At 42.6% G+C, this 25,882-nt stretch overlaps 1 protein-coding gene and 2 long non-coding RNA genes across 5 annotated transcripts in view; 1 reads left to right on the top strand and 2 right to left on the bottom strand.

Moving 5' to 3' along the window:
* Positions 1-12,961, top strand: part of LOC308476781 — a 27,931-nt gene extending 14,970 nt beyond the window's left edge. Inside the window, exon 3 of the long non-coding RNA XR_013986089.1 lies at positions 11,378-12,961. This is a non-coding gene — a long non-coding RNA (uncharacterized lncRNA). The remainder of the gene's footprint in view (positions 1-11,377) is intronic.
* Positions 4,644-10,970, bottom strand: LOC308476779. The gene is made up of 3 exons (XR_013986087.1): positions 10,197-10,970; positions 7,902-7,975; positions 4,644-6,045 (listed from the first exon to the last, which is right to left on the bottom strand). It is a non-coding gene; the product is annotated as an uncharacterized lncRNA (long non-coding RNA).
* Positions 12,962-16,897: 3,936 nt separating the features above from the next.
* Positions 16,898-25,882, bottom strand: part of PCGF5 (polycomb group ring finger 5) — a 40,273-nt gene continuing 31,288 nt past the window's right edge. For all 3 annotated transcript variants that reach the window (XM_081004630.1, XM_081004631.1, XM_081004629.1), the window contains one exon: positions 16,898-24,569. In XM_081004630.1, the coding sequence (XP_080860756.1) occupies positions 24,522-24,569 (48 nt within the window). In that variant the 3' untranslated portion in view covers positions 16,898-24,521. The remainder of the gene's footprint in view (positions 24,570-25,882) is intronic.

Raw genomic sequence — 25,882 nt, forward strand, 5'->3', positions numbered from 1 at the left:
TGCTTTTGCTGCCTAATGTTTCTTGACTAAAATTACATGTAGCAATTATTTATCATTCTTATTTATTTAGTAAACTTATTAGTGCCCCCTTAAAAAGGTAACTTGGAGCAACTTAAAACAATCAATAAATAACACATACATTAAAACCAGCACAAAACAAAACAGGGTGGGGGAAACCTAAAACTCATTTATATTTTTAAAGGCAGGACTAGTAGGTCCCACCTACTGTAGGAGGCCACAGGTAATTAAAAGCCAAAGGCCTGGTGGAAAAGAAATGTTTTTCACTGGAGCCTAAAGATATGTATTGATGGCAGCAGGCGAGCTTTCCTGGGGAAAGCATTCCACAAGCAGGGAGCCACCACTGAAAAGGCACGTTCTTCTGTTGCCACCCTCCAGATCTCCCATAGAAGAGTTACACAGAGAAGGGTCTCATATGCAGGGGCGAAGGAAGGCATTGTGATACCCGGGGTGGGCATTGTTACGTAGGGCGCTTGTGTGGCATCGCTACGTACGACGCATGCACCGTACGTCATGACGCCACACATGTGCTGTATAGCCACCGGTGCCGCTCTAGCACCGTAGTGATGGTGTCAGGATCCTCTGCTCATGGCTGCAGCCATGAACAGAGGATCCTCTGCAGCTGTAGTGACGACGGAAGGATCCCAGCACCATCTATGTGGCGCTGGAGCGGTGTCAGCGGCAAACCACTATACGGCGCATGTGCAGCATCGCTACCTACAGCTTATGCGTGCAACGCCACACCTCCGCTGTACTTAGCGGTTTGCCGCCAGCGCCAGGATCCTCTGCTCGCGGCTGCAGCTGCGAACGGAGGATCCTCCAAATGCAGCTGTGGTGGCGCGATGGCTGCTTGTGCCGCCGCAAGCCCCTGCAGGGTGACTTTTTGTCACCCCCGTAGACATGTTACCCGGGGCGCCCCCCCCCCCCCCGTTGTGACGCCACTGCTCATATGATGACTGCAGGGTTCAGATTGGTTCATATGGGGAGAGGTATTTGGGGTCCTGAGCTTTATAGGTCAAAACCAGCACTTTGAATTTTCATTTCCGTTTAAACCATTAAAGACAAGGTGAACTGGGTTCGATTCCCCGCTCCTCCACATGCAGCTGCTGGGTGACCTTCGGGTAGTCACACGTCTTTGAAGTCTCTCAGCCCCACTCACCTCACAGAGTGTTTGTTGTGGGGGAGGAAGGTAAAGGAGAATGTTAGCCGCTTTGAGACTCCTTTGGGCAGTGATAAAGTGGGATATCAAATCCAAACTCTTCTTCTTCTTCTTTCTTCTTTTAATGGCACCTAAGGCATTTCCAGACTCTCACTATTTGGGGATGGGATTCAATCATCCCAGCAAATTCAGGCCACGCAATTAAATCTGCTTGTTTAAAAAAACCTCTCTTCCCCCACAGATAGCACTCTTTGTAACACGGAAAATGATGGGAAAATGCACTTTGACACAATGTCATCTAACCTCCCTGCAAACAAATCAGAATGAATGCTCTTTAAACTGGTTGTCTGGAATCAACCACAGGCATGAAGATTTGAGGTCTCATGGTATTTCCACCTGTCAGGGACTGGCAGGGCTCTGAGGAGTGGGTGAAAGAGGTATTGGAGCCAGGGGCAGAGGAAGGGGGGTGCGGTAGGTGTGGGCCACACTGGGTGTCACCACTGTGACTAAATGCCAGGTGGCACTCACCACGGGGCCTGCAGTGCACCTGAGCCACACGTCTCCCTGCCCTGCCCAAACAGTCCGCCTGCTGCCTCCCCCCCCCCCAGCTGTAGGGTGGCTGAGTGGGAGGAGGCAGGCAGACTCCCGAAGTCCCTATGGGCCCCTGGTGCCCAAGTGGCTTCCTCCACTGCTGATTGGAGCCAGAGGTTGATCTAAGGGAATGTAGTGGCACTTTATTGGGTTTTGTGCCTCCCACGAGGCAGGAGCCAGAGCTGGAGAATGGATCTGAGCAGTCGGAGACGGGGAAGGAGGTACAGGATGTAGGACAGAAGCCGAAGCTGGAGGAAGGACAGGATGTGCCAGGAGCTGAGGGAGAGACAGTGCATGAAGGGAGGGGGCTGGCAGAATCCCCTCCACCACCACCCCACTGTCCCCCAGGACCGGGGGCGGGGGGCGGGGCGGGCTGAAGAGGCAAACACAGCGACAACTTCTGTGTAAGAGCTACCTAGCCGCCAGGAACATGTTTGTGTGTGTTTAGTGCACCTTGGGAGCTCCTGCAAGTTCATGCTTTGTCAATAAAGAAAACTACCAGCCACTTGGGCTGGATGTGCTCAGGACACCAACTCTAGGAAGAATTCCCTGCTGTTCTGCCTGTTCTGTATGGGTTGTTGTTGTTTGGTAGCCACAGAATTTGGCATTGTTCACAAAAGTCATCTTCCTAAGAATTCTGTATTTATTTAGACGTTTCTAGTCCTTACAGATTCAAAAGTGTCATTTAAGCTTAAGAATGCGGGCACTATAATGTAAGGGGAACTCTTGCTTCACTCCTGCCATGACTGTGAGTCTGGGTAGGCCAGTCAAGCAAGGGACTCTCTGGTAGCCTGCCCCTACACTTCCCTTATGTTCCCTCTAACCCCATGCAGAAGTGAAACCTGGGGGTGCAAGGCAAATATTTATGAGGGGAAGTCCAGAGAGCACTGAGCTTACTTGTCTCTCACCAGAACCCAAAGTAGCTTGCTTTTCTCTGACAAATCCCAGTTATATGCACCTGCATCAGGAAGACTAAGCTTGCGAAGGGGGAAATAACCCTTTGAGTCTGCAGAAATGCACACAAGGACCCTAACAACCAGTTTTAATAGTTTTAATAAGACTTCAAAAGACAAGAGGCCAAAGGGGAGGCAAGCAAGCTCCACAAAATGGAAGAGGGTTTCAGGGGTGATTGTGTCAACAGCCCGAGCCATTCGGTTGTCCCAGAGGTCGTCTAGGGCTTCAACAGGATCACCAGTCATATCAGCTGGAGAATCCCCCAGCTGGGAGATGCTATATTTTCCCCTTCCCTGATCGATGGAACCCATTTTTGTATTTAGTCTATTGAAAAGATACACAAGTTCTCTGCTTGTAAGTGATGGCGGGCTAGAGAGCCTTGGCAATCTTAAAGAGACAGGCTGGCTTGGGCAGGCCTGCATTATGAACACTGTCTAGTGAAGCCACTGAGAGGGCTGAACAAGATTTCTAGGGATCAAGGATGCCTCTTCACTGTGGTGCATAGCCTCTTGTACTTCCCAGTTCTTTATAAATACATTATACAGAATACATTATGCAAAATGGTAGAAGATGCAACACAAATGAGAAAAATTATGCTAATTTGAAGAGTCTTTACAGGTTCTTTGCTTTTTCTTGGCACAAAACTTGGGTTATCAGGTTGATGAATTTTAATTTCTTTATTTTTAGCTCAGAATACATAGCATAGCTCACCAGTTTATGATACTTCCAGCTTGATCCTCAGTGCTGAAGAATGAACACACTCCCTTCTTCACCTACCCTCAGTTGCTGATATCAGTGGGTGACTCTGTCACTTCCGATTGCTCTCAGTTTCTCATATTTCCCAATATTAAGTTCAGTTTTCCACACCAGTTTGTAATTTATTCATCATTTTAGTGCAATTTTTTCCCAATATACATGTGTCTAAGTGCAGTTTTGCCAAAAAAACACATTTTTGCAAATGTTTGCGTATTGGTTTGGGAAGTGTGAATTAGTTTGTGTATTGGTTTGCCTCACATTTAAATGCAGATAGAACTGAATTTCTCTCCCCATCCCTATTTCTGTGCCACCAAGAAGAGGAAGTTGCTAGCTTTCTGTTCTTATTCACCACCACCACAACAGATGCTGAGAGTGTGGTTCTGAATCGTACCAGCTGAGCAGGGTCCACAGTCTGGGTCTATAAAGTTCTTTTCAGGATTCTGTCCTTTTCTTGATTCTCTACAGAAACCTTCTTCTTAATGGCCCGAGAGCCAAACTAGATGTGATATTAATTACACAAATGCAATTTTTATCAGCTTCAGCTGTTGCAACAACTGCGACCATTCCTGGGCCAGCCTAGCTAGACCACAGTAATCCAGGCACTGGTAACTTCAGGGTTGGATTACTGCAATGCAATCTATATGGGACATTTCTTGTGGCTGGTCTGGAAACTGCAGTTAGTGCAGAATGCTGCAGGATGATTGCCAAGGCCGGCCCACCCTTGAGACAAGGTGAGGCGACTGCTTCAGGCGGCAGGATTCTCCAGAGCAGTAGATCCTGATGTCAGTCTCTCCCCCTGCCCCTTGTTCCTGATTTAGATCTTCCCTCACCCCATATTCCCTGGCAGGGAGGGGAGCATCATTTTGGGGTCTGCCTCAGCCACCAAAATGTATTGGACTGGCCCCCGATGATTACTGACTGGAGTGAGATCCTATCAGCATATTACACCTCTGCTCAAAGGTCTGAGCTAGCTGCCAATTTGTTACCAAGCCAAATTTAAGGTTTCCTATTAATATATAACGCCCTCAACAGCTTGGAACCAGTTTACTTGAAGAATTGCCTTGCTCCACACATGCCTACTAGACCTTGGACTTACCCTACCCTGATGGCACCACTGAGCTCATGGGCTTATGTTATAATGTGGAAATGGTGTTGTTGTTGTTGTTGTTGTTTAGTCGTTTAGTTGTGTCCGACTCTTCGTGACCCCATGGACCAGAGCATGCCAGGCACTCCTGTCGTCCACTGCCTCCTGCAGTTTGGTCAAACTCATGCTGGTAGCTTTGAGAACACTATCCAACCATCTCATCCTCTGTCGTCCCCTTCTCCTTGTGCCCTCCATCTTTCTCAACATCAGGGTCTTTTCCAGGGAGTCTTCTCTTCTCATGAGGTGGCCAAAGTACTGGAGCCTCAGCTTCAGGATCTGTCCTTCCAGTGAGCACTCAGGGCTGATTTCCTTAAGAATGGATAGGTTTGATCTTCTTGCAGTCGATAGGACTCTCAAGAGTCTCCTCCTGCACCATAATTCAAAAGCATCAATTCTTCGGCGCTCAGCCTTCTTTATGGTCCAGCTCTCACTTCCATACATCACTACTGGGAAAACCATAGCTTTAACTATACGGACCTTTGTTGGCAAGGCAATGTCTCTGCTTTTTAAGATGCTGTCTAGGTTTGCCATCGCCTTTCTCCCAAGGAGCAGGCATCTTTTAATTTTGTGACTGCTGTCACCATCTGCAGTGATCATGGAGCCCAAGAAAGTAAAATCTCTCACTGCCTCCATTTCTTCCCCTTCTATTTGCCAGGAGGTGATGGGACCAGTGGCCATGATCTTCGTGGAAATGGTAGCAAGATTTTAACAACGCTTTCAAATTAAAAGAAACTCCCTCCTAGTAGGGCAAAAGTCAGAACTTGAGAGCCAGACCTGTGCTTTCTGAAAGGAATAACGGTGCACATGGAAAGTCTTAAATGAGTTGGAAGAGCACAAAGAAACAGTTAAGTTAGAATTAGAGAGAGGAAAAAAGAGATTGTGTTTTCTCTTTGGCATCTACTGGAGGAAGTGATGATGGGTGTGACTTTTTGCAGTTTGGTAAAAAGCTTAGTGAAGGAGAAATTATGGAATGTTCTTTAAGGGAAGGGACTTTGTAAAGTAAAAGCTATAAATATATGGAAAATAAGCTTAAAAGTTGCAGCAGGTTTGGGAGGGTTTTGTGTGTGTATGCATTCTTGGAAATATCTGCTTATGGAGGATTCAAAAGAAGCAATAACTGTTGTGGAGGAAATAGAACCCTAAAGAAATTTAAGCTATTATTAGTCAGAGCTGCCCAGAAATGCATGTGCTAAAAATGAAAACACAGAAAAATGAATAGAGGTCTATTTGCTGTTTTATGCTCTTCTTCCAAGAGCTGTATACCATGCAATTAGAATATTGATCTATGAGTCTTCTAGGAGGGATGGGCGAGGCCTTCTAGGTAGTCAAGTATACTGTACAGTTGGTGCAAATGCCCAATATTAATCCAGTGATAGGGGCTCCATACCATTCAATACCATTCTGCCCTGTGCAGCTTGTTTTTCTAGGAACAAAATACAAAGCTATGAGGTGTGATTATTAGTCTCTGAAGAAAGTTGTACTGAGCTTACCCATGCACTCCAATGGTCTCTATTTATTACCATGAAAAGTATTGTTATGAGTTGCGGGGAGATAGGCTGTGTGTATGAGCTCCCTTCTAATCCCTGGATCCAGTAGGGATTCAATTCCTATAATAGCCAGGCTAGCTTCCTGGTGAGATAATGCCCTTCTAAGTATGGAACATTAAGGTAACAAAGGAAGTACCGTATTTTTCGCTCTATAACACGCACCCGACCATAACACGCACATAGTTTTTAGAGGAGGAAAATCCGTAGGCATTCCCTCCATAACACGCACAGACATTTCCCCTTACTTTCTAGGAGGAAAAAAGTGAGTGTTATGGTGCAAAAAATACGGTAGCTCTGTGTGGAGTAGTTAGAAAGTGTCAGGCAGAGTTCTTTCTCAGCCTTATTTGGAAATGTCAGGAATTGAACGAGGGACCTCCTGCCTGTGAAGGATGAGCCCTGCTACTGAATTGTGGCCTTCCCCTTTCTCATCTCACTGTCATTACTCTGAACCAGGGGTAAGCAAACTTTTTCAGCAGGGGGCCGGTCCACTGTCCCTCAGACCTTGTGGGGGGCCGGACTATATTTTGGGGAGGAGGGAATGAACAGATTCCTATGCCCCACAAATAACCCAGAGGTGCATTTTAAATAAAAGGACACATTCTACTCATGTAAAAACACACTGATTCCTGGACCATCCACGGGCTGGATTTAGAAGGTGATTGGGCTGGATCCGGCCCCGGGCCTTAGTTTGCCTACCCATGCAGTCTGAACCTTTCTTTAAAGCTTTCTGTTTCAGCAGCCTCAGGTTGCCATGTCTGATCGTGCTTGTGAGTTACAGTAAATATCAGAATTCGGTGACTTTTACTGCCAAACATTTCACTGGCAATTCTTAAATTGATAGAAAATCCAGCAGAAAATATCAGACATGTTTGTGTCATGAAGCTCAGTTTTGGTATTTACTTGCTGTATTGTTTTTAACACTTGATTGGGAGCCGCCCAGAATGGCTGGGGAAACTCAGCCAGATGGGTGGGGTATAAATAATAAATTATTATTATTATTATTATTATTATTATTATTATTGTTCATGGCACAGTAAATGCCAATTCGCAGTCAATGAGGGAAATGTGAATAATTTTTGGACATTTATTGTAGCCACTTAGTCAGCCTCAATCTTCACTCGAGCAAATATATATAGGAAACTTCACACCCTCTAGATGTTGTTGAACTACAGTTCCCACCACCCCTGATGGGAGTTGTAGTTCAGGAACATCTGGAGGGCCAAAGGATCCCCATGCTTGCACTATAGTCTTCCATAGAGTTCTGACATTGACCTCTGCAATTATTCAGAATTACTGGTAAATGTCAACATTCACCACACTTCTGCTCACACACAGTACTGTAAGGAAACATGGGCCAACGCTGACACACCACTCAGCAGTTTATCTCAGTTAACACTGCACCAGGCCATGGGATAATTTTAGAAAGCTACAACCAGATGGTTTAAAGAAGCATGTTGTGTCACACATGCCAGAGCAAGGCAAAAATCTCACAGTCGCCACTCTGACATCTGTGCAATGTTGTGATACATTTCTCTTAATAGGTTATGTCATTTGGATTTTTTTTTTTTAAGAAAAAATGTGTATTTTATAGCTTAGCTTTGCATAAAAGGTAATTTTTGGCTGCTTAAGGATTATCCACAATCTTTCTTGGAATGTGGAAAAATGTAGCCTCTGAGAAGCCTGTCTCAGCCTAATAAGGCTGAGTTCTCTACTGGTAACATAGTCTGAATACCTTCTCTATGAAATAATTCAGATCATGGGGAGAACCTCCATCAACGTGGCGCAGTAGCTGGATCAGCTTTCCACCTATAAAGAACAAGATCGCCTTTGAATAATTAGTCATTCCAAGCTACACATAACTGTTTTCTTATATGGCTTCTGCTGCAGCAAGAACCACCACATAAGAAATAATATTCCCAAAATCCTCTGACGTAACGCTTTGCATTTAACCAGTGGAGAATTGAAGCAGTCATTATACTAAGGCAGGGGTGGCCATCTCTCAAGAGACTGTGATCTACTTTCAGAATTATAAACTGGCAGTGATCTATCCCTGGTTTTTTTTGGGGGGGGGTTTCAGCTCAAAGTTTCTGAGCTTTTTTTTAAGGGAGGAGTAGAACCCCCGTTTTTTAGGGGTTAAAAATAAGCTTTTGGGGTGATTTATTTTTTGGGGGGGTTAAAGGCATGGGAAAAAAGGGTAAAGTCACTCACAAAAAGATTGCTATGGATCAAAACAGCAGCACAGAGAAAGCTCTGTCTTCCATAGATCATACAACAGTGGAGGGTGGGGCAAGAGGGCAGGGCAAGAGTCAGTTTTAGCAATGCTAAGGAAAGGGAGTTATCTTGGCAGGGATACTAGAGTGGCTTGCCGGTTCCTGCTCCAGGTGGATCACGTTTGGTCAAAACTCTCCACTATGACCTGGGTGCCCTGCTTGGCATAGTTCATAGCTCCTCTGAGTTATTCAAGCCCCTTCGCCACGGCAAGGCAGTGATCCATGAGTGCCTGGCGTGCTCTGGTCCATGGGGTCATGAAGAGTCGGACATGACTAAATGACTAAACACCAACAACAAGGAAAGGGAGCCAGATATCTACCAAAACCTCACAGGGATCTACCAGTAGATCACGATTGACCTGTTGGACATCCCTGTACTAAGGAAACAATCAATTCATTGCCAGGGGAAGTAGAAACATGGGTTAATCAGCCACAGGATCCTTTCTCTGAGCGTGATACGATGCTCCAGAGCAAGCTTATATCATGTCAAGCCAGTACACCCTGTCAGTCTTTTCTATTTTTCATTTAATAATTACATTTCAGGATATTTATGGAATCTTGGGGTGATGTTCAACGTCCATCAGGAAAACGAGGAAGGTGACAGTTTGTGGTGATTCCTTTTGCCCCATTGAAGACTCCCCCATGAAATCTGAAATCTGCTCCAGAGATTATTAGGATATATACACATTAGCCTTTCAAACTGCATTCACAGTTTGTTCACATCAGAAAGAAGGTGAGGAAGTTTCCACCCAATGCACATGATGTTTTGGTTCCCCCTCCCCACCACAAACTCTTCATGAAGCTGTTATCTGTGCGTGTGTTCTCATTTGCCCAAGTATGGTGGCTGTTAGTTATGTCCACATTACTGCTTATCCACATCCAGTTTTCTGGTCGGACTGAAGTTGGTTTGGGGGGGGGGGAATGCATCAGACAGCAATACAGGATGAATATGGATTGTGGCTAACATGTGACTGTAGTTTCAAAAACTAGCACTGGATGTGGAGGTGGCATTAGTGTGAACACCCCCTGAGTAAAAAGCCATTGGCTGAGATCTAGTGATAGAGTTCCCTAGGTACATATAGGAATCTCATGCTATAACAGAGGAGGGGTGTTATAGCTTATGGACCAGTCCAGCTAAAGTTGCATTTTGATCCATGGGATGTGTGACCTCATATGGAGATGTTGAATGCTTATTTTCTTTCACCAAGAGCCAAGTACAGCTAAAGTGCAATTGTTGATTTAGCTGGAGGGAGCTGAACCAGCTCCACAATAATTTATGAGATTTCTTATTTTAGACCTGCTGCTTTGTTTCTTGATGCATTTACAAGTTTCACAGTAGGCATTTCAATGTATTTCAGAGGCAGGCAAAAAGCAGTGGAAAGGGGATGAATAACATTTTATGATACAACTATCAGTAGGATTTATTTGGGCAGGGAGAGTCGTTTTTCTGGGGAAAGGTCATAAATCAACACTTAATCCTAAAACCATTCAGCAACTTTTGTAAGGATCGGACATACTGAAGCAAATCTCTACTTGTGACAATATTTTTTGTTAAATGGCCAAATTTATCCCAATATTTTATTTTATTTTATTACTTTTGGAAAGCAAACAAAACATGTCTCTCCCATATCAGTCTCTACAGCCACAACAGGCACTGTAACTCTTCAGTGGTTTGACTTCACCCCTGAAGGCACATTCTTCAATTGTCTCCCAAGATAGATAGATGAGACCCAAAAACTTTTGGAAATGTGACATACTTGCAGTTTTGTTTTGCTTCGGGAGCCATGAGCAGAATGCTCCTCTGTTGCCTTCTCTGTTCGCTGCTTGCAACTTGCTTGCTCTGCTCTGTTTAGGCTACAGATATTGGCAAGCTGCCTGCCTGAGCTGCATCACGCTCAAGCCAAACAATGCCGCTCCTCCTTCCAGCAGATCCTCCAAGTCTCCCTATTTTCCAGGGAGGTCCCTGACTTAGAGGAGCCATCCCAGTTTCTGATTTGATCCTGGAATGTCCCACTTTTGCTTAGGATGTCTCTATTTTCATTGGAGGAATGTTGGATGGTATGGTAAGATGTTCCTATTTTCATTGGAGAAATGTTGGAGGGTATGGAGTTATCTAACCACTCCCTGTATAGGGAAGTTTTAAAATGTTTTATTATGTTTTTATATATGTTAGAAGCTGCCCGGAATGGCTGGGGCAACTCAGTAGGATGTGTGGGGTATAAATAGTAAAATTATCATTATGGAATGGGACGTCCCTATTTTCAACGGAGAAATGTTGGAGGGTATGTTCCAGTAATTGGTCTTGGCCTGGGATGTGTGGCCTGCCCAGGAAGTCATTAGACCATTGTTGACATCTTTGGAACAGGCAAGTGTCGCTAAGAATAGAACTCCTCACATGTTTTTTAAACAAGGAAGCTCAAATATCTAGAGACTGGAAACAATTCAAACTGAGGCTGTCGCCCGATGAAAGTAGATTTCAAATTCATTGCTCACATGCTTTTGAATGGAGTAAATCTGTACGGTTTTGCTGTCACAGAAACCTATGAGAGAAAGGGAAAGGTGAAACTTGCATTTGTGACTAAAGATACATTGGGCTGGACTTTTCAACAGGTTGGCTCAGTTTAAAGCGAATCATAAAGTGATGTTCTGATAAGCTTGAGTCACTTTTGAGTTACTTTTCTGGTTTTAATTTTGGTTCAACATACATAAGGTTATGCTCTGCAGCTTAAGGGTCAAAACTAGATGTGATGCTGTATGTGTCGTTAGAAACTTCATAGTATTTTTTAAAAATGATAATAGGCACCTCAGGAGAGAAGCTGCCTTTAGCTCTTTAGAAAGTTGCAGGGCTGATCCAAAGATGCAACATTGTATATAGATTATTTCCAAGCATAGCAAAAGCCAGTTAATTTGCATTGCAAATTCTCTTTTCTTTACTTAGATGTCACAGCAGAGACTCTTCAAAGCATTTGCCTGCATCTTTTGGATGCCACACATTTTACTTCCATATCAAACAGAAGAAATCAAATCACAAGCAAAAATGCAAAAGAATATTTAAAAATAAGAGGCAGAATGACTTTGGCTGGCATTTGACTGTCACTTAAATTATGAAGCATGTTTATCATTGCAGGCTGGTTGAAAGAAGCAATTGACACCAGCAACAAAATCACCGCTTTATTATTTCCTCCTTTCCCACCCCCACCGGCTGCTTCCCAAAAATGAATGGCACTGAAGTGGATTAGCACTTATGCAGATAGAATTGTCAATGTCTCCTTGTTGAAAGTTTACAATATTGGCAGACAGGGATATGTTACATTAGTAAGATGAGGCCATGAACATTACAAAGGGCACTTTTGTGTCATCCCTGGGATTAGCGAGAATGTACAGCTCAGGTGCAGAATGAGAAGTTACTACTCCGCTCCACTCCAGGCAGGGCCCCCTATAGTCACCTGGCCCTTTGCCACCTGGCTAGGAGGAGGGGGTGAGCTGCGGTACGGCCAGGCTGTTTGTGCACCAGACACCACCATCCGACCATACCAGGCACAAAATGTACAATCTTTCCCACTGCCCCTATCCAGTGGTGGGGAACCTCAGGCTCTGAGGGCTGGATGTGGCCCTCCAAACCTCTCTTGTCGTGGCCCTCATAACTCTCCCCAAGTCACACCCCTCACTTGTCCTGCTTAACATCCTTGAGATTTTTGAGCTGGCTGAAATGTGTCCTTGATATAGGAGTCAACTCCTAGGGGTGGAGGTCCCTTCAGCCTCCCCAATAAAATATTTGAGGTGGCTGCCTCCCCCACAAAGTTGACGGGCATTGTGTGCACCATGTCATGTAATTGACTATGCGGGGTGGGGCTTACATGGCGCTCCCCCAATTATTATTTTTCAGGAAGTTTTTAATGTTTGATGTTACGTTATGCTTTTTTGTGTGTTGGAAGCTGCCCAGAGTGGCTGGGGCAACCCAGGGCAGGATATAAATTTTTAAAATATTTTAAAAATTATTAGTATTCAAGTTGGGACCCCTGGTCCTTGAACTCTGCTCATGCCTTTTGCTTTCCTGGGTGGAAGTTAGAGAGGGTATAGAGAAGCTAACTTACAGTATATAAAGGTACAATTTATATTCATTGCTCCGCCCACTGCTGGCAATTGACCCTTGGAAGAAAACAGGAAAATTTCTTCATTGCTACCCTCTGCCCTGACCCGTACCAGGCACAAAGGGTGGCTTACTGAGATGAGGGACAGGGCTTGTGCCCATAGGATGGCAAAGAGAGGCAAGCAGGGCAGCAGAGAGAAAGAACAAAACTGTCTTGGTAAGTTGGTCTTCAACAGCATCATCAGGTCTTTGGGAAAGAATGATATGATTTGATGTTTTTTTTTCACAGGGTGCTGGCTTCAACTTATTATTGATTCATTTTGTATAGCCAACCACCCAGCTATATTTGCATTTTACTGTATTTGATTCCTTTGCTATGGCTTGTGGCTGACACAAATAAATATTTTTATCTTCTTCTTATGATTGATATTTGTAAACTGCTCTTTAACGGCTAAATAGCAGGGTAAAATGCTTTAAATAAATGCGTATGTAAACAACATCCTATGTATCAGCTCCTCCCTCAATAGTCATCTACTAGAAGCCATTCCACCAAGCTACAGCAAAATGAGAGATGGTTCTGCTGGGTCTACCTATTGGCTGGGCTGAGAGACTGGCAGGTTTTGGCTCCTCCTCTTCTTGAATTCCTATTAGCAAAAATTCTGTAATGGAGAACTAATGCCTGAGTTTGCATTTTCCTCATCCTTCCCAGTGTCCTTCCCTTTTCTGTCATGTATTTTATATTGTGAGCCTGAGAGCAGGGATTGTCTTATTGTTCATATTTCTAAGCTCCTCTATAAGAGGCTTTTTGTCTGCTGAAGAACTGGGTAAAGATACCTCCAAAAAACCAGAACATAAAGAAATTATAGGCATCAGGGATACATTTGAGGTTTTGCTCTCCAGGGAAAGCATTTGATCGTTACTGTATTATTTAAGACCATTTGTGTTGCATGTCTCTGCTGAATTGATCCGCCAATATGTCTCTTTTCCATGCTAAAAATAAATGTGCCATTCTAAGATGTGCCATTCTCCGCATGGACCATGGCAGCATTTTGAATATCAATACAGTGAGGGGAAACTAGAGTCTATTACATGATTGCTCTGACTTTTCAAGTACAACCACATGTGCACACTGAGTAGTCTGCAGCCACTGTGCATTCCTCCTTACACTCTCTGCTTGTTTCCCTGTGATTGTGCACCATCCTGTTACTTTTAAACCCCTCCTTATCTTAGACTGCACAGTACAATTGCATCTTACACACATTTAACATATGCGGTTGAAGGCCGGCTGGTTGAAATTCTGCGAGGTAAATGCAAGAAAGGCAGAAAGCTTAAAAGCTCCTTTTGCGCTGAGTTTTCCTGGCATGGTAAGCACTTTCAAGATCTCCCCCTTGTTTGGGTGGGCAAGGCCTGTTCGGTGCACTGGTTCTGAAAGGCTACAGATGCTTGCAGGGACTCAGATGGCCCTACAAGATGCAGTGAGAACATCCCAGTCTCCGAGGCTGGCTAAATAGCTTAAAAGCTCTTTTTGTGCTCGGCCTGTTTGGGTCTGATCTGGTATATGGCAGCTTCCTACCTACCTATGTAAAGTTTAACTATATGTATATGCATATTTCTATGCCTATCTCTGGGTTAGCAATTGCTATTTTGATATTTTATTGTAATCTGCCTGGGTTTTTAAAAAACTCTTTCAGTTACGACAGAAGACAACATTTAAGGCGCTGCTACAGGTCGTTTTCTTGAGCACCAGCTCCTGTGCTTGCTTCCCTCTTTTTCCTTCCATGGAATTTTCCCTTTGATGGAAAAAGCGATTTAATCATTCAGTTTTGACTTAAACAACAACAAAAAATGTGCTGGCATTCTGTCAGGCAAATGCCTCATTCGGATGGCAGGCATCCAGCAACTTCATTTGGAAAGGAGCCTTCTGCATTCATAATTCACAAAAAGGTTGGCATGCGTCCCGTTAAAATAACAGAGGAAGAGAAAATATCCTTGCATTCAGAAACACTCTTCCCCAGCTTTTCGGAATTATTTATACAAAGGGATGTCATTTCCTAAATTAAAATACATAACAACAATGTGTATATATAGCTATGTAGAGGAGTAGAGATTAACAAACCTTTTAAAAAATGTGCCGGTGAACTGTTTGTGACCGCCACACATTATTCAAATGCTTAATTATCACTGAAAGTTAAGGAGGAAAAGGCAAACCCTCTTTTTTGCGTGTTTACAAAGAAATGCCCCACGCAGGGCCATTAGGCAGAGTGAGGTGGATGAGGGGCAGCAGTGAGAAAAACCTTCCTTGGAGGTTTTTAAGCAGAGGTTGGATGGCAACCTGTTGTGAGTGCTTTAGCTGAGATTACTGCATTGCAGTGGGTTGGACTAGATGACCCTGGGGTCCCTTCCAACTCTACAATTCTATGATTCTGTGTTAGGGGAGAGCTGTTAAGGCCACACGACTTACACCCTTTTGCCTGCTGCACTGAACTGTGATGTCTCATTGCCAGAAGTAAGACTCAGCTGACATTGTGATCAGATGTTATGGACTGGTTGGTCGCAGAGGAATGGTGGGAGGAAGCAGCTGGGGAACCCCCAAGGGAAGAAGGCTCAGAGCCCAGGGATTGGTGGTGGCACAATGATGGGTGGCCAGAGGGAGAAGACTGGGAAGAGGAGGTTTCGGAAGCTGAGGAGGGAACAGGCCTTAGTGAGCTTAGAGAGTCTGTGGTGAAGAAATGTCCAAATCAAGCGGGAGGCCCAGAGGCAGACATGAGTCTGATTGGGGAAGAGGCATGGATATCTCCCCCTCCTGCTGTGATAAGTTCTCCTCCCCTGTGGTCTCCCAAAACTAGGAGAGGCATGAAAAGGGCAGGGGAGAATTTAGAGGAGGGGACTTAGGCAGCTGTGAGGAGTCAGGGACCTTCAGTCTCAGCAACTGCTTCATGGGGACAAGACTTACCAGAGATGAGTTGCTTTGCTCATTAGGCCTGACACTCCTGTGCAGATCCTGTTTTTACTAATAATTAACTCCGACTTGCTTGGTGTAACTTACTGCTGGCTTACTCCTGTCATCAGATTCTGTATGCAAAATATGAGGGGCCAACTTGTTTTAGGCAACAGAATGGGCTGGCCCCGGTGCATTTGTACATTTGCCAGGTCTGATCATATAGCAGTAGGGCGTTTGTTAGCAGCAGTTGAACACCTTGCAGGAAATAGCCTTTGCTTTAAACAAACTTCTAGGGTGGGTGGATGAATGCATAGATACTAAAGACATTGTGCAGTACCCAGCCAGTGTCACAGAGGCAAGATCAGGATCAAATGAGAAAAATGGTTCTGATGAAACACAGGCAATAAAACGTTTAATTGGCACGAGCATTTATTTTGCTGCTAGTATATGGATTGAGAAACCGATTATCTCTACATTGGAAAATCCCACATATAAAGCAGACCAAAAGCCCTTGTGTGAGATGAAATGTTTGGATGTTCTTCAGATAAGCATGGACAAATTCATGGAGGATAAGGCTATCAATGACTAGACTCTGCATCATGGTCAGAGGCAGTAATGCTTCTGAATGCCAGGAGCTATGGGGAGGGGAAGTGTTTTTGTCCTCTGGTCCTGCTTGGTTTCCCAAAGGCATCTGGGTGGCCACTGTGAGAACAGGATGCTGGACTAGAGGGGCCAGTGGTCTGGCCCAGGAGGCTTTCCCTCCCACCAGACCCCCCCCCCCATCAAGGACATTCAGTGCCCTGTGCAAAGGATTCCAGGAGAGGGTGGAATACACAAAAAAAGCAAACATCAGAGTGTTTCCCAGCTAGATCTTATTCTGTCTCTCCCAACAGAGCATTCTATCATCACCTGGCATGCGGGAAGGATATTTATGGCATTTTGTTGTGCTTTTCATTAAAAAAATGTACCGGTAGTTTAATGTTTCTTGTAAGCTACAAGATTTGTATTTTGAAAGCTATGATACAAATAATAATAATAAAAAAATAATGAAACCACTCGGGCATCCAAAGATGCTTTGGATCCTAGCCTAATTCTAGGAGGAGGCATGAATATATGGTAAATGGGCAAATATTATTTGAATTGAAATTACATGGCATAACGCTGGTGGTGTGGATTTAGTGCCACAATGATCCAAGATCTCACTCAATGGAACTTTATTTTGATATTATTATTTTTTGGTCAGTGTGAAGTCGTTATGGTTGCTAGTGTGATGTGAGTTGAAGCCAGAGAACATTTTCATTCAAAGCCTTTTACAAATGAGACAGTTTTTCAGATGAACCAAAGAATTCTTTTTATAGCACAAAATAAATTAGATAGAAAACAAAAGTGCAAAAAAATGCCTCTTACTGTAGGCTGCACAACAGATGTTACAACATGAATATATTTATTGCTTTCAGAAAGGAGCAATTCAGGGCTAACAAGCAAAGGAGTTATACAACTTGCCCAACTTGATATTTATTTATAGGATTTTAGCCAACTGGGCCAAAAGCATATTGCAGCATATGGACCGTACAAGATGTGGTTTCCATCAGCAGCTTACAATGGTGCTGTGAACATCGATATTAGCATTAAACGCAGCCTTTGAAGCATTATCTCCGTTATTAAAATGAGTACATAACATGTAATATAATTAATGACAGGGTTATAAATGGCTACTAATCTGATTGCCCATGGCAAGTATGAATCCCTTCTGGGCATGCTAGAAAAGGAACATTCGCTAAATTTGAGGAGTTTTGGTTCATTCATTCTTCCTTAATCCATCTACTAACATAGGAAGTTGTGGATAAGTGGACTAGTGCAAATTTGTGTGGGCTAGTACTATTTGTACATTCCCTGCCCCGCCCCCAGGCTGATTAATAACACATTTTTTCAGCCAAGTTTATATAATGTGCATATGCTGCTGTGTCTTTTACTGGTATTGCCTTCTGATACAAATCAAAACTTCAAAACGACAAGCAGCCACCAAAAATATTGATCATAATAGAATGCAACATCTACACCTTGCCTTAGATAGAATTAATGCCAGCCACTGTTTCTCAGGCAGGCATGTGTTTTGCAGGCTGCAATCCAGCTTAGGAAAAGTAACTGGAGGTCATAATGTCATAAAATTAAAAGACATTAACAAATTCTCTGGCATAGTGGTTGAGAACTAAGAATTCTCAGGGAAAACAGACAAAACAATAAAGATTAACAACTGGAGTTAAAGCATTCAGGAGTGAAAGTGGAAACTTTGGGTCAGCCACATGTGTTCAGATATACTATACAGTATTTCCATCAAAGAGATTATATGCGATGTCATGGAGTTCTGCTATTCTAAAGGGGTTCAGGTCAGGCAACATCTCAGAATTACAGTTATCAGAATCTGACCACAAGCCTGAGTTCCAGGGTTGCTGACGTCCATCTTCATTCTATAGCGCACGTAATTTATTTCCCAGTGATTGGCCCAAAAAGATAGATTAAAAAAGGACTAAATTCCAGCTACTGCACAATTTCCAATGGCTAACTCTAGTCTTATAGCTTAAGCACCTTCCCCTTCTCAATTCTTTTCAGACAGCAACCCCCCTTGTATTAGTCATTCAAGAATTGCAGCTGAAACCTTTTCTGTGTTCCAACAGCAGTTTCCTAGGGAACAGCTTTTCAAAATATGCAGGTATACAACCCACCTGCACTGGAAAGATATATATTTGGATCATTTCTTTGTCCCCGCCCCCACCCCAGTTCACTGAACTACTGACTGGATATGAGAACGGGTTTTATAACCTGGTTGCCAAGCAGCCAGCCTTTTATTGGGCCAAGAGGTAAAATGGTCTTCTGTTAAAATAATCAGGATTGGGGGCTAAATAGCCAGCTGACTTCAGAGTTTGCCAGCCTCCACTCATCATAACCAACCAGCTTCTCTCTCTACCATCTTGCCCTGAGTCCAAGATCTGTCCTAACTCACAAGGAGTTTTGTTTGTTTGTATGTTTTGGTCTTGGCCTTACTTGCTCTTGCTCTGGGTGCCTCCAGACTGTCAGGGATATGTGGGAAAGATTAAAGTGCATACCAGGCGTGAGCAATGGAAGCAGACTGAGGTGCTCTGTTCCCCTAGTATAGCAAGCCCACTTTTAAAACAAAATGGACTTTTTGTGGTTAGGAAAGAGACCAGGAAGTACATTGAAAAGTCTGAGATGAACAGATGACTAACAGGTAGATGACTAACAAGCAAAGTAGGACGAATGCAGACAAATCACTACGAATGTTCAGTGAAGACCAGATATAAACTAACTGCTGCGGGATGAATGCTCAATAAAGAGATCATCTGGAGAGGCCCTCTGTCTCCTGGCTCACCACTTTTGATACCCAAAGCTCACAATCCTATTATAAGCTGCAAACAAAGTAAGCAGCCAGTGATACATCAATCTGAAGTGCGACTGTCACAGTTAATCCAGAACTTTGTTATAACATGATGACAAAGATAGGAATGCTGTAAGGCAGAAGGAAGCTAATATCGATGATGGAAACACAGCACCAATGCACATTCTGCTTTCAGGTAGATTTAATGAAAGACTCTGTGGCATACTCAGGACATACTTAGCTAAGTCCAGATATAAAACGTGATTAGCCCAGTTGTAACTATTCAGCTATGTACAGAATGAACATGCCACAAATGCAAAGGAAATCCATTTTAGAACAAACCTAAAAATATTTAGGCAATCCCCTAAGAGGCAGCATTTCCCCCCCTCCAAAACAAAACATAGATATCAGATAACAGATAACAGAGTAAATATTTACAAGTGCATTTCCTTTACAAAAATACATTTATTCCTAAGTAGGATAGACTGTCATTAATAATGACCTGGATTTTTTTTTCACTTCAATTTGAATGATTCATAAGCTAAACTTTACAACCACAAAAAGGTTTATTATGTTACCACTTTTGACACAGAAAAAGAAAAGGCTTAAAATAGTTCATACCTGAAAAGAAAATTAACAATGGGATATTATGCAGTTAGTTCTCTACATACTTCAAGAGCTGTACCGATTCAACCACCAACTACATACAAATAAGTTTGGAAGAATAACAGCTAATCTCTCTCTTCTCTGGTCCCTACCACTTGTTGTGATTCTCAAGGCAGTTTATTTTAGACTTGGTCTGCTCACTGATGCAAATCTGTTGCTGTGTCTACAGATCTTCAACAAAATGCCATCCCATATCCTTCCCTGCCCCCCCCCCCATTTAATACAGACTTACTGTTTCTGCGGGGGTTTTCTTTACTTCTACGAAAACAGTAAATCCAGATTAAAAGGGAAAATATCATGGGATGACATTTTTATAAGGATGTTGTGTGGACACTGCACAGAACTTGCATACATGAGCAGCACTATATCCACAATAAACTGCCAGGTGGAAGCAGCTCACATCTTATGCAAGGACACTTACAGTCCATTCTATGCAGGCTGACACATAGGTCAGTCCTACAAAGTTCTGGGGGTGCTCACACCCAAGTAAGTGTGTACAGGAATACAGCCCTCAAGAAGTTACCTGGGTTATTATTTTTTAATGCCACAGAGTTTCTCTTTTCAATGGCTGACTGCAATATGGTAGGCTAATCTATGCATTTTTATTTTCTAGTCTAGAAAGCAAATAAAATTTTGTAGACAAGTGTTTTTTTTAAAGTTAAAACTACTTTGAAGGGATGTATCAAAATGGACTATGCTGTGTATAATGCATGACACAGTGTTGCCTTATTTGCTAACCCACAGGACAGACATGATTGAAAGCAATGTTCTTTGCTAAAAGAAACAAACAAAAATACTACAAAGATCTGTAAAATGGATGTTGATACCTTGTCACATACTCCAGGCCTATTCTTTCTGGCTAAGGATTATGTAACTAAACCTCAAAGCTATTTTTAAAAGGCTGAATGAATTTAGTTTGAGCAGTATTTTGTGCTTTGCAGATTTACAAGATCGACAGGGCACAGAGTTTTTGGTTCATAGGCCAGGTATAGCAGAGCCACCAGCACTGAAGCAAAAGCCTTTGTACCTTTTTGTAAGTGAGCATTTCTCAGGACCAATTTTAAAGCAACAGAGACCTTCAGGCACTCTCCAGCATCTAAGAATCTAAACCTGTAGCATTGCTTCAATCCTGCAAATCAATCTACATATGTAACCTCATGTCTTATCCTATAGGGATCCCTATCTGCCCTAAGCTTGTATACTATTTACTGCTTACTTGCGGGCACAGCAGTGTTACAATTCTTTGGGCTGGGCATGCAGAACAGTAGTTTCAAATGCCCAGGGTGAGATTAAAAGCTTTCCATTTCTTCTGTGAAAGGAAAATGCCAGCCTGCACATGGGAAACAGCTTCAATGTCCATGGAGCAATTCTCTTTCACAGAACAGAGGAAGCTGGCCAGACTATTTGCCCATCAAGCCCAGTATTGTCCATTCTGCTCTGTCAGCCGCTCTCCAGAAAGCAGTCTTTTTTATCCTAATTTTAACTGAAGATGTCATTTGAGACCTTCTGCATGTAAATCACATGCTTTATTGCTGAGGTATGAACTCTCCCAATAGAAAACATGCCTTGGAATGAGAATCCTCAGCACATACTAGGCTTATAGGAAGTGAGCAAACAGTGAAGCCATTGTCAGGTTTGATTTTATTTTTATTTTATCCTCAGTCAGTTTGGCTATGGATATCTCTGTGTGCACTATCTTCATTTATGCAATGTTCCTCTGACACAGGAAGCCTGTGATCATGCTCTATTAATATTTCATATTTAACTTGTTCTTGGTACATCGTTTATATATTTTTAGGAGTGATCAGATGAACAAATAGGTAGAATCGTCAGTGAACTAAGAAGTTAGAAAGTTCTATAGAAGTCGACTGCACTTGGTGGTCCTTCCTACAATTACCCAACCAACTCTGTAGAGGCACTATACAGCTGAACCAGAAATGCAATGGTATAAGCCACAAAGAGGTTACATGTGCAAGAAACATTTTAAGGCTCTTAGCGTTTCACAGCTCACAAGTCTGTCTTGGATTTCCATGCTTTTTTTTTTCAAGTGGAAAATATTTGCTCCCATTAATCAAGGTTACGCTATTAAAAACAAAATGAAAATAAATAAAAAAGAAGATGAACTAGATGTTGGTTCCCAGCCCTAAACATCTGAGATGCTACTGCAATTGATGTAGAAAATCTTTGTAGCCAGACCCCAAATTCTAGTTTTTATATGGCCCTTTCTCTACGGAGAATAGCAAATTTTCTGCTAGTGTACAACATAATTACACAAGGTTTATAATTGTTAGATTTCTGAGGATTTGGACAAAACACGTTTAAAGGAAGCATACTATTAAATAAATAGATTACTTTGAGAATGTATTTTAAGTCAGTCGGAATGAAGTTTTGAAACATTACATTTACCTCCATGAATCAAAGGAAGGATTTAACAGCTCATTTTCCACAGGAAACCAAAAAACAGTTCAGAAATAAGTTGCACATACTCCATTTGTGAAAATAAAAAAGTCTTTTGTTTGTGGGAATTTTTAACAATGCTCAAGTTGGCAGAGCACTGATGAAGAAAATAAATCAATATTTGCTGCTATTGGAGGTCCTTCAAATCTTCAATGGCAACAATTTCAGTAACTTAAGTAAAGCCACTATGCATACAACGGATCTGAACTGACAGATTTTTCAGGGTATCTTTGGATGCTACCTAAAAAAGCTGAAGACTATGGTCTATGCATCTCTTCCCAAGCTTTTAGGTTACATATGGGGAACACTTTGGGGAAAAGTGGTGACTCCCATATCCTCTCCATGGCAAAGTATACACATTCTGGATCTGCACCCAAAGGAAGATGCAGGAGCTACTGCTTCAGGGGTCATCCAGGACTATGCAAACAGATACACAAATCAACTCATTACCTTTCTCCTCCCCTTGCCCTTCCAGGTAATGTCCAAAATCATTCTAGTGAAGCACAGTGCAAAGGAGGAATTTGCCACATCCTAAGATACTAACCTATACACAGAAGTAGGCTTATATATAATGTAATTAGATCCACTGCTAGATGTTACCTGTGTGTGTAAAAAAAATCTGGCCAAGATCCAGATAATTAGTTCCAAGACTTTAAAGAAGCTGTGGACTCGTCCTTCTCAAGCAGCAGCCTCACATGCAGTGAAACAACTGCTTTGGAAACTGAAGTGAATTAGAAAATCAGTTTTTGATATGGCATGAGTGGCAGGCCAAACTGTTGAAAGGGGGAGAACGTTAGGCAGGTGCAAGCTCTCTGCACCCAAAATAGGAGTGTATGGAAGTGGTACTCCTGCACCATGCCCAGAGCATTTAACAGGTGATAGTTATTGACACTGTCATCAAGTATAAGTTAGAGGAAGCCAGCATGGGCTTTAGTCCAGCCACTCCTTTTTCCTTCCATGTGCTGTGTTGTGCCTGACATTCCTGATCATGTTGTGGGGCACAGAAATGACAGCCTACAATTATTTCACCATCTACTTCCTACTTTTACACGCTAGGGCTGTGGTATTTGTACTGCCACATTTTCCTGAAGTGAATTAATTACATCATAGCATCTGAAAGTGAATGTAGTTACTTGTAGTGTGCCGTTTACTCTACAAATAACTCTGTTTATTAAAACTTGTACAGATCATTCAGCTGTATTGTTTTGGCTTTTAACTGTGCAAAAGTAATGGAAGACAGGAAACAAAATAACAATATGTTACTAGCTTTGTAATGATATCCATAAACAAAACACAACATTTTTAAAAGAGGAAGAATGCACATGCGATACCTAAGGCAGCCATTAGTATTTTTGTAACACTACCGCTTGTCAGGGGAAACTCCCCCCCGCCCTTGAACAGTCAGTGGGTTTTGGTCAGGTAGCTTTGTCAATCATGTTAAATCTGCTTCTGTTTCAGGTGTTACAACGGTTTTACTATAGTTTTTAGATTCCAGATAACCCGAAAATGTGGTTGAAATGCCATTAACATTTTACAACATATTGGTGTGTTACTGAATATACTAAAATAATACAGACGTATATTTAGGTGCAGTGGACCTAATCTAGCACACTTAAGACCACCAATTTCAAAACTACCTCTTTCCCACATTGTTGCCTTCAAGGAAATCTGAAAAGGGAAGCCTGCAATGGCAACAGTTTCAAAAAATATGTAACACTTTTTATATTACAGTTTATGACACTTCCTGTTTCTTCTTTTATTTAAAAAAATATTATGTAATAGATTTTTAAAAAGACAAAATAACCTTACCTGCTGCATGTTTACAGATTTGCTATTTCTGCAATTTAAAACTCTAGGTTAAGTTATATACACTGCTGAAAGGATATGAGACATTATACCATTTCAATTCAATACAAACTGTCGCATTTAACTTCTCTGACACAAAATCTAAAATTTCAAATTCTGCAAAGGGACTGCTGTATACTAACGAGTTAGCTACCTGGTCCTATGGGGAACTGAATGAGAAAACGTTAGTGGCACAACAACCACATTTCTAAAACATGTATTATATACAAAAAAAATGTAAAGGCATATTTAACCTTTTTATACAGTACTTTCAAACAACATTTTTCAGTAAGATAGTTAATGTGGAAAAAAACAAACGAACAGCAACACCACATGTGAAAGAGCCGATGGCCATCTCTGCCGATCTAATCAATGTTATGGACCAAGGAAGGTTTCTAACAGGCAAAGCAAGTATTCCAGACTATACATTTAACTATTTGGCTATGACTCGCAAACTCTGATGTCACAAACATCTTATGAATGTTTCAGTAGGAGAATGGCACTTGGATTACGCTAACGGGGGGGGGGGGGAGATAGTTGATCAGCTGAAGAAAAAGTCCATATCTGCATGCTGGAATTCTGATCTTGTTTTCCCACCCCCCCAAATCCAGGCACGTCCATTCATTGTGCAATCTGTCGATGGGTAAATATAGTGCAGGTTTAATCTCAGTGGGATCTGGCCCTTTGGTCTAACCGAAGTCAATTCTGGGTCGATACTGGAGTACCATGGGGTAAGACTAGAACCACAATGAAAACAGAACAATGACAGCATGTAGACATAAGCACATATGCAGTAGAATTATTTAAAACGTATCAAAATATTTTACTCATCAACTTATACACGTTAAAGAAGCAAAACAAAAAGGAGGGGCTCTGTATATTAAAACAACAAGAGTTGGGCTAGCTCTTCCCATGTCATGTCAGACTGCCTTGGAGATGAGCTGAAGTATTTCTCCCCAAATCAGACAATACATTGCCTAATTTCTGGACCAATCTGAACCCATTATTTCCCTCTGTATAGCCTTTCAAAGCAGCCCCTATGCAAATGTCATCTCCAGTCTGTTTATTCAGGCCTGCTTTGAAGCAGTGAACCTGGCAAATCTGCTGCTGGGGGCCTTACTGGGCTTCATCACATGTTCCAGAGAGCAGGAGGAAGCTAAATACACTGAGGACCCTTGTGCCACTCACTATAGTTCAGCTTAACATATAAGGTAAAAGGTAAAGGGACCCCTGACCATTAGCTCCAGTCGTGACCGACTCTGGGGTTGCGGCGCTCATCTCGCTTTATTGGCTGAGGGAGCCGGCGTACAGCTTCCGGGTCATGTGGCCAGCAGGACTAAGCCGCTTCTGGCGAACCAGAGCAGTGCACGGAAACCTTTGAAATCCTAGGCTGAAATCCCATGAAGTCCTAATCAGCTAAATAAACTATTAACATAAATTAAACTATCAAACACCATCTTGGGTGGTGAAAGGCAGGCCCGGCTCACCAGTAGGGCAGGGTGAAGCAGCCACCTTGGGTGGTAAAAGTCCCTGAGGCAGCGCCCCCAAGATTTCTGGTGAGATCTTGCAAGACTTCAGTGAAATCTCAACAGAAATCAGTGCTGGTGCCAACACCACTTCTCTTCCAGCAACAGAGGGGGTGGGGCTGGCAGTGCAGTAGCAGCACTTCCCCTTTTGCCTCTGGCGGCAAAACGGGACGCGCCAGCCCTGTTTTCAGGCAATTCAGGGATCATCCCCTTGCTGCATGAGAATGCAGCTTTAGTTACATGTAACATAACTTGAGCAAGCAGGGCTATAGGAGGGCAAATCACCTTGTGACATTTTGGCCTATCGTTTTGGCTTACTATTTTACTAAAAGCTAAGGAAATGGATTATTTTATCAGAAGTTTGATTATCATCTCACTACTGAACTCTCTCTCTCTCTCTCTCTCTCTCTCTCCAGGTGTTTGTTCTTTTCCCAGTTATCTTAATGAAACACGGCTATGAACCATTCACTCCTAGTCTCCACGTATCCTAACAATTAAAAGTGTTTAAATCATACACAAACAAT

The sequence above is a fragment of the Podarcis pityusensis genome (assembly GCF_964106645.2).
Source record: "Podarcis pityusensis genome assembly, chromosome: 5".
Lineage (NCBI taxonomy): Eukaryota > Metazoa > Chordata > Lepidosauria > Squamata > Lacertidae > Podarcis > Podarcis pityusensis.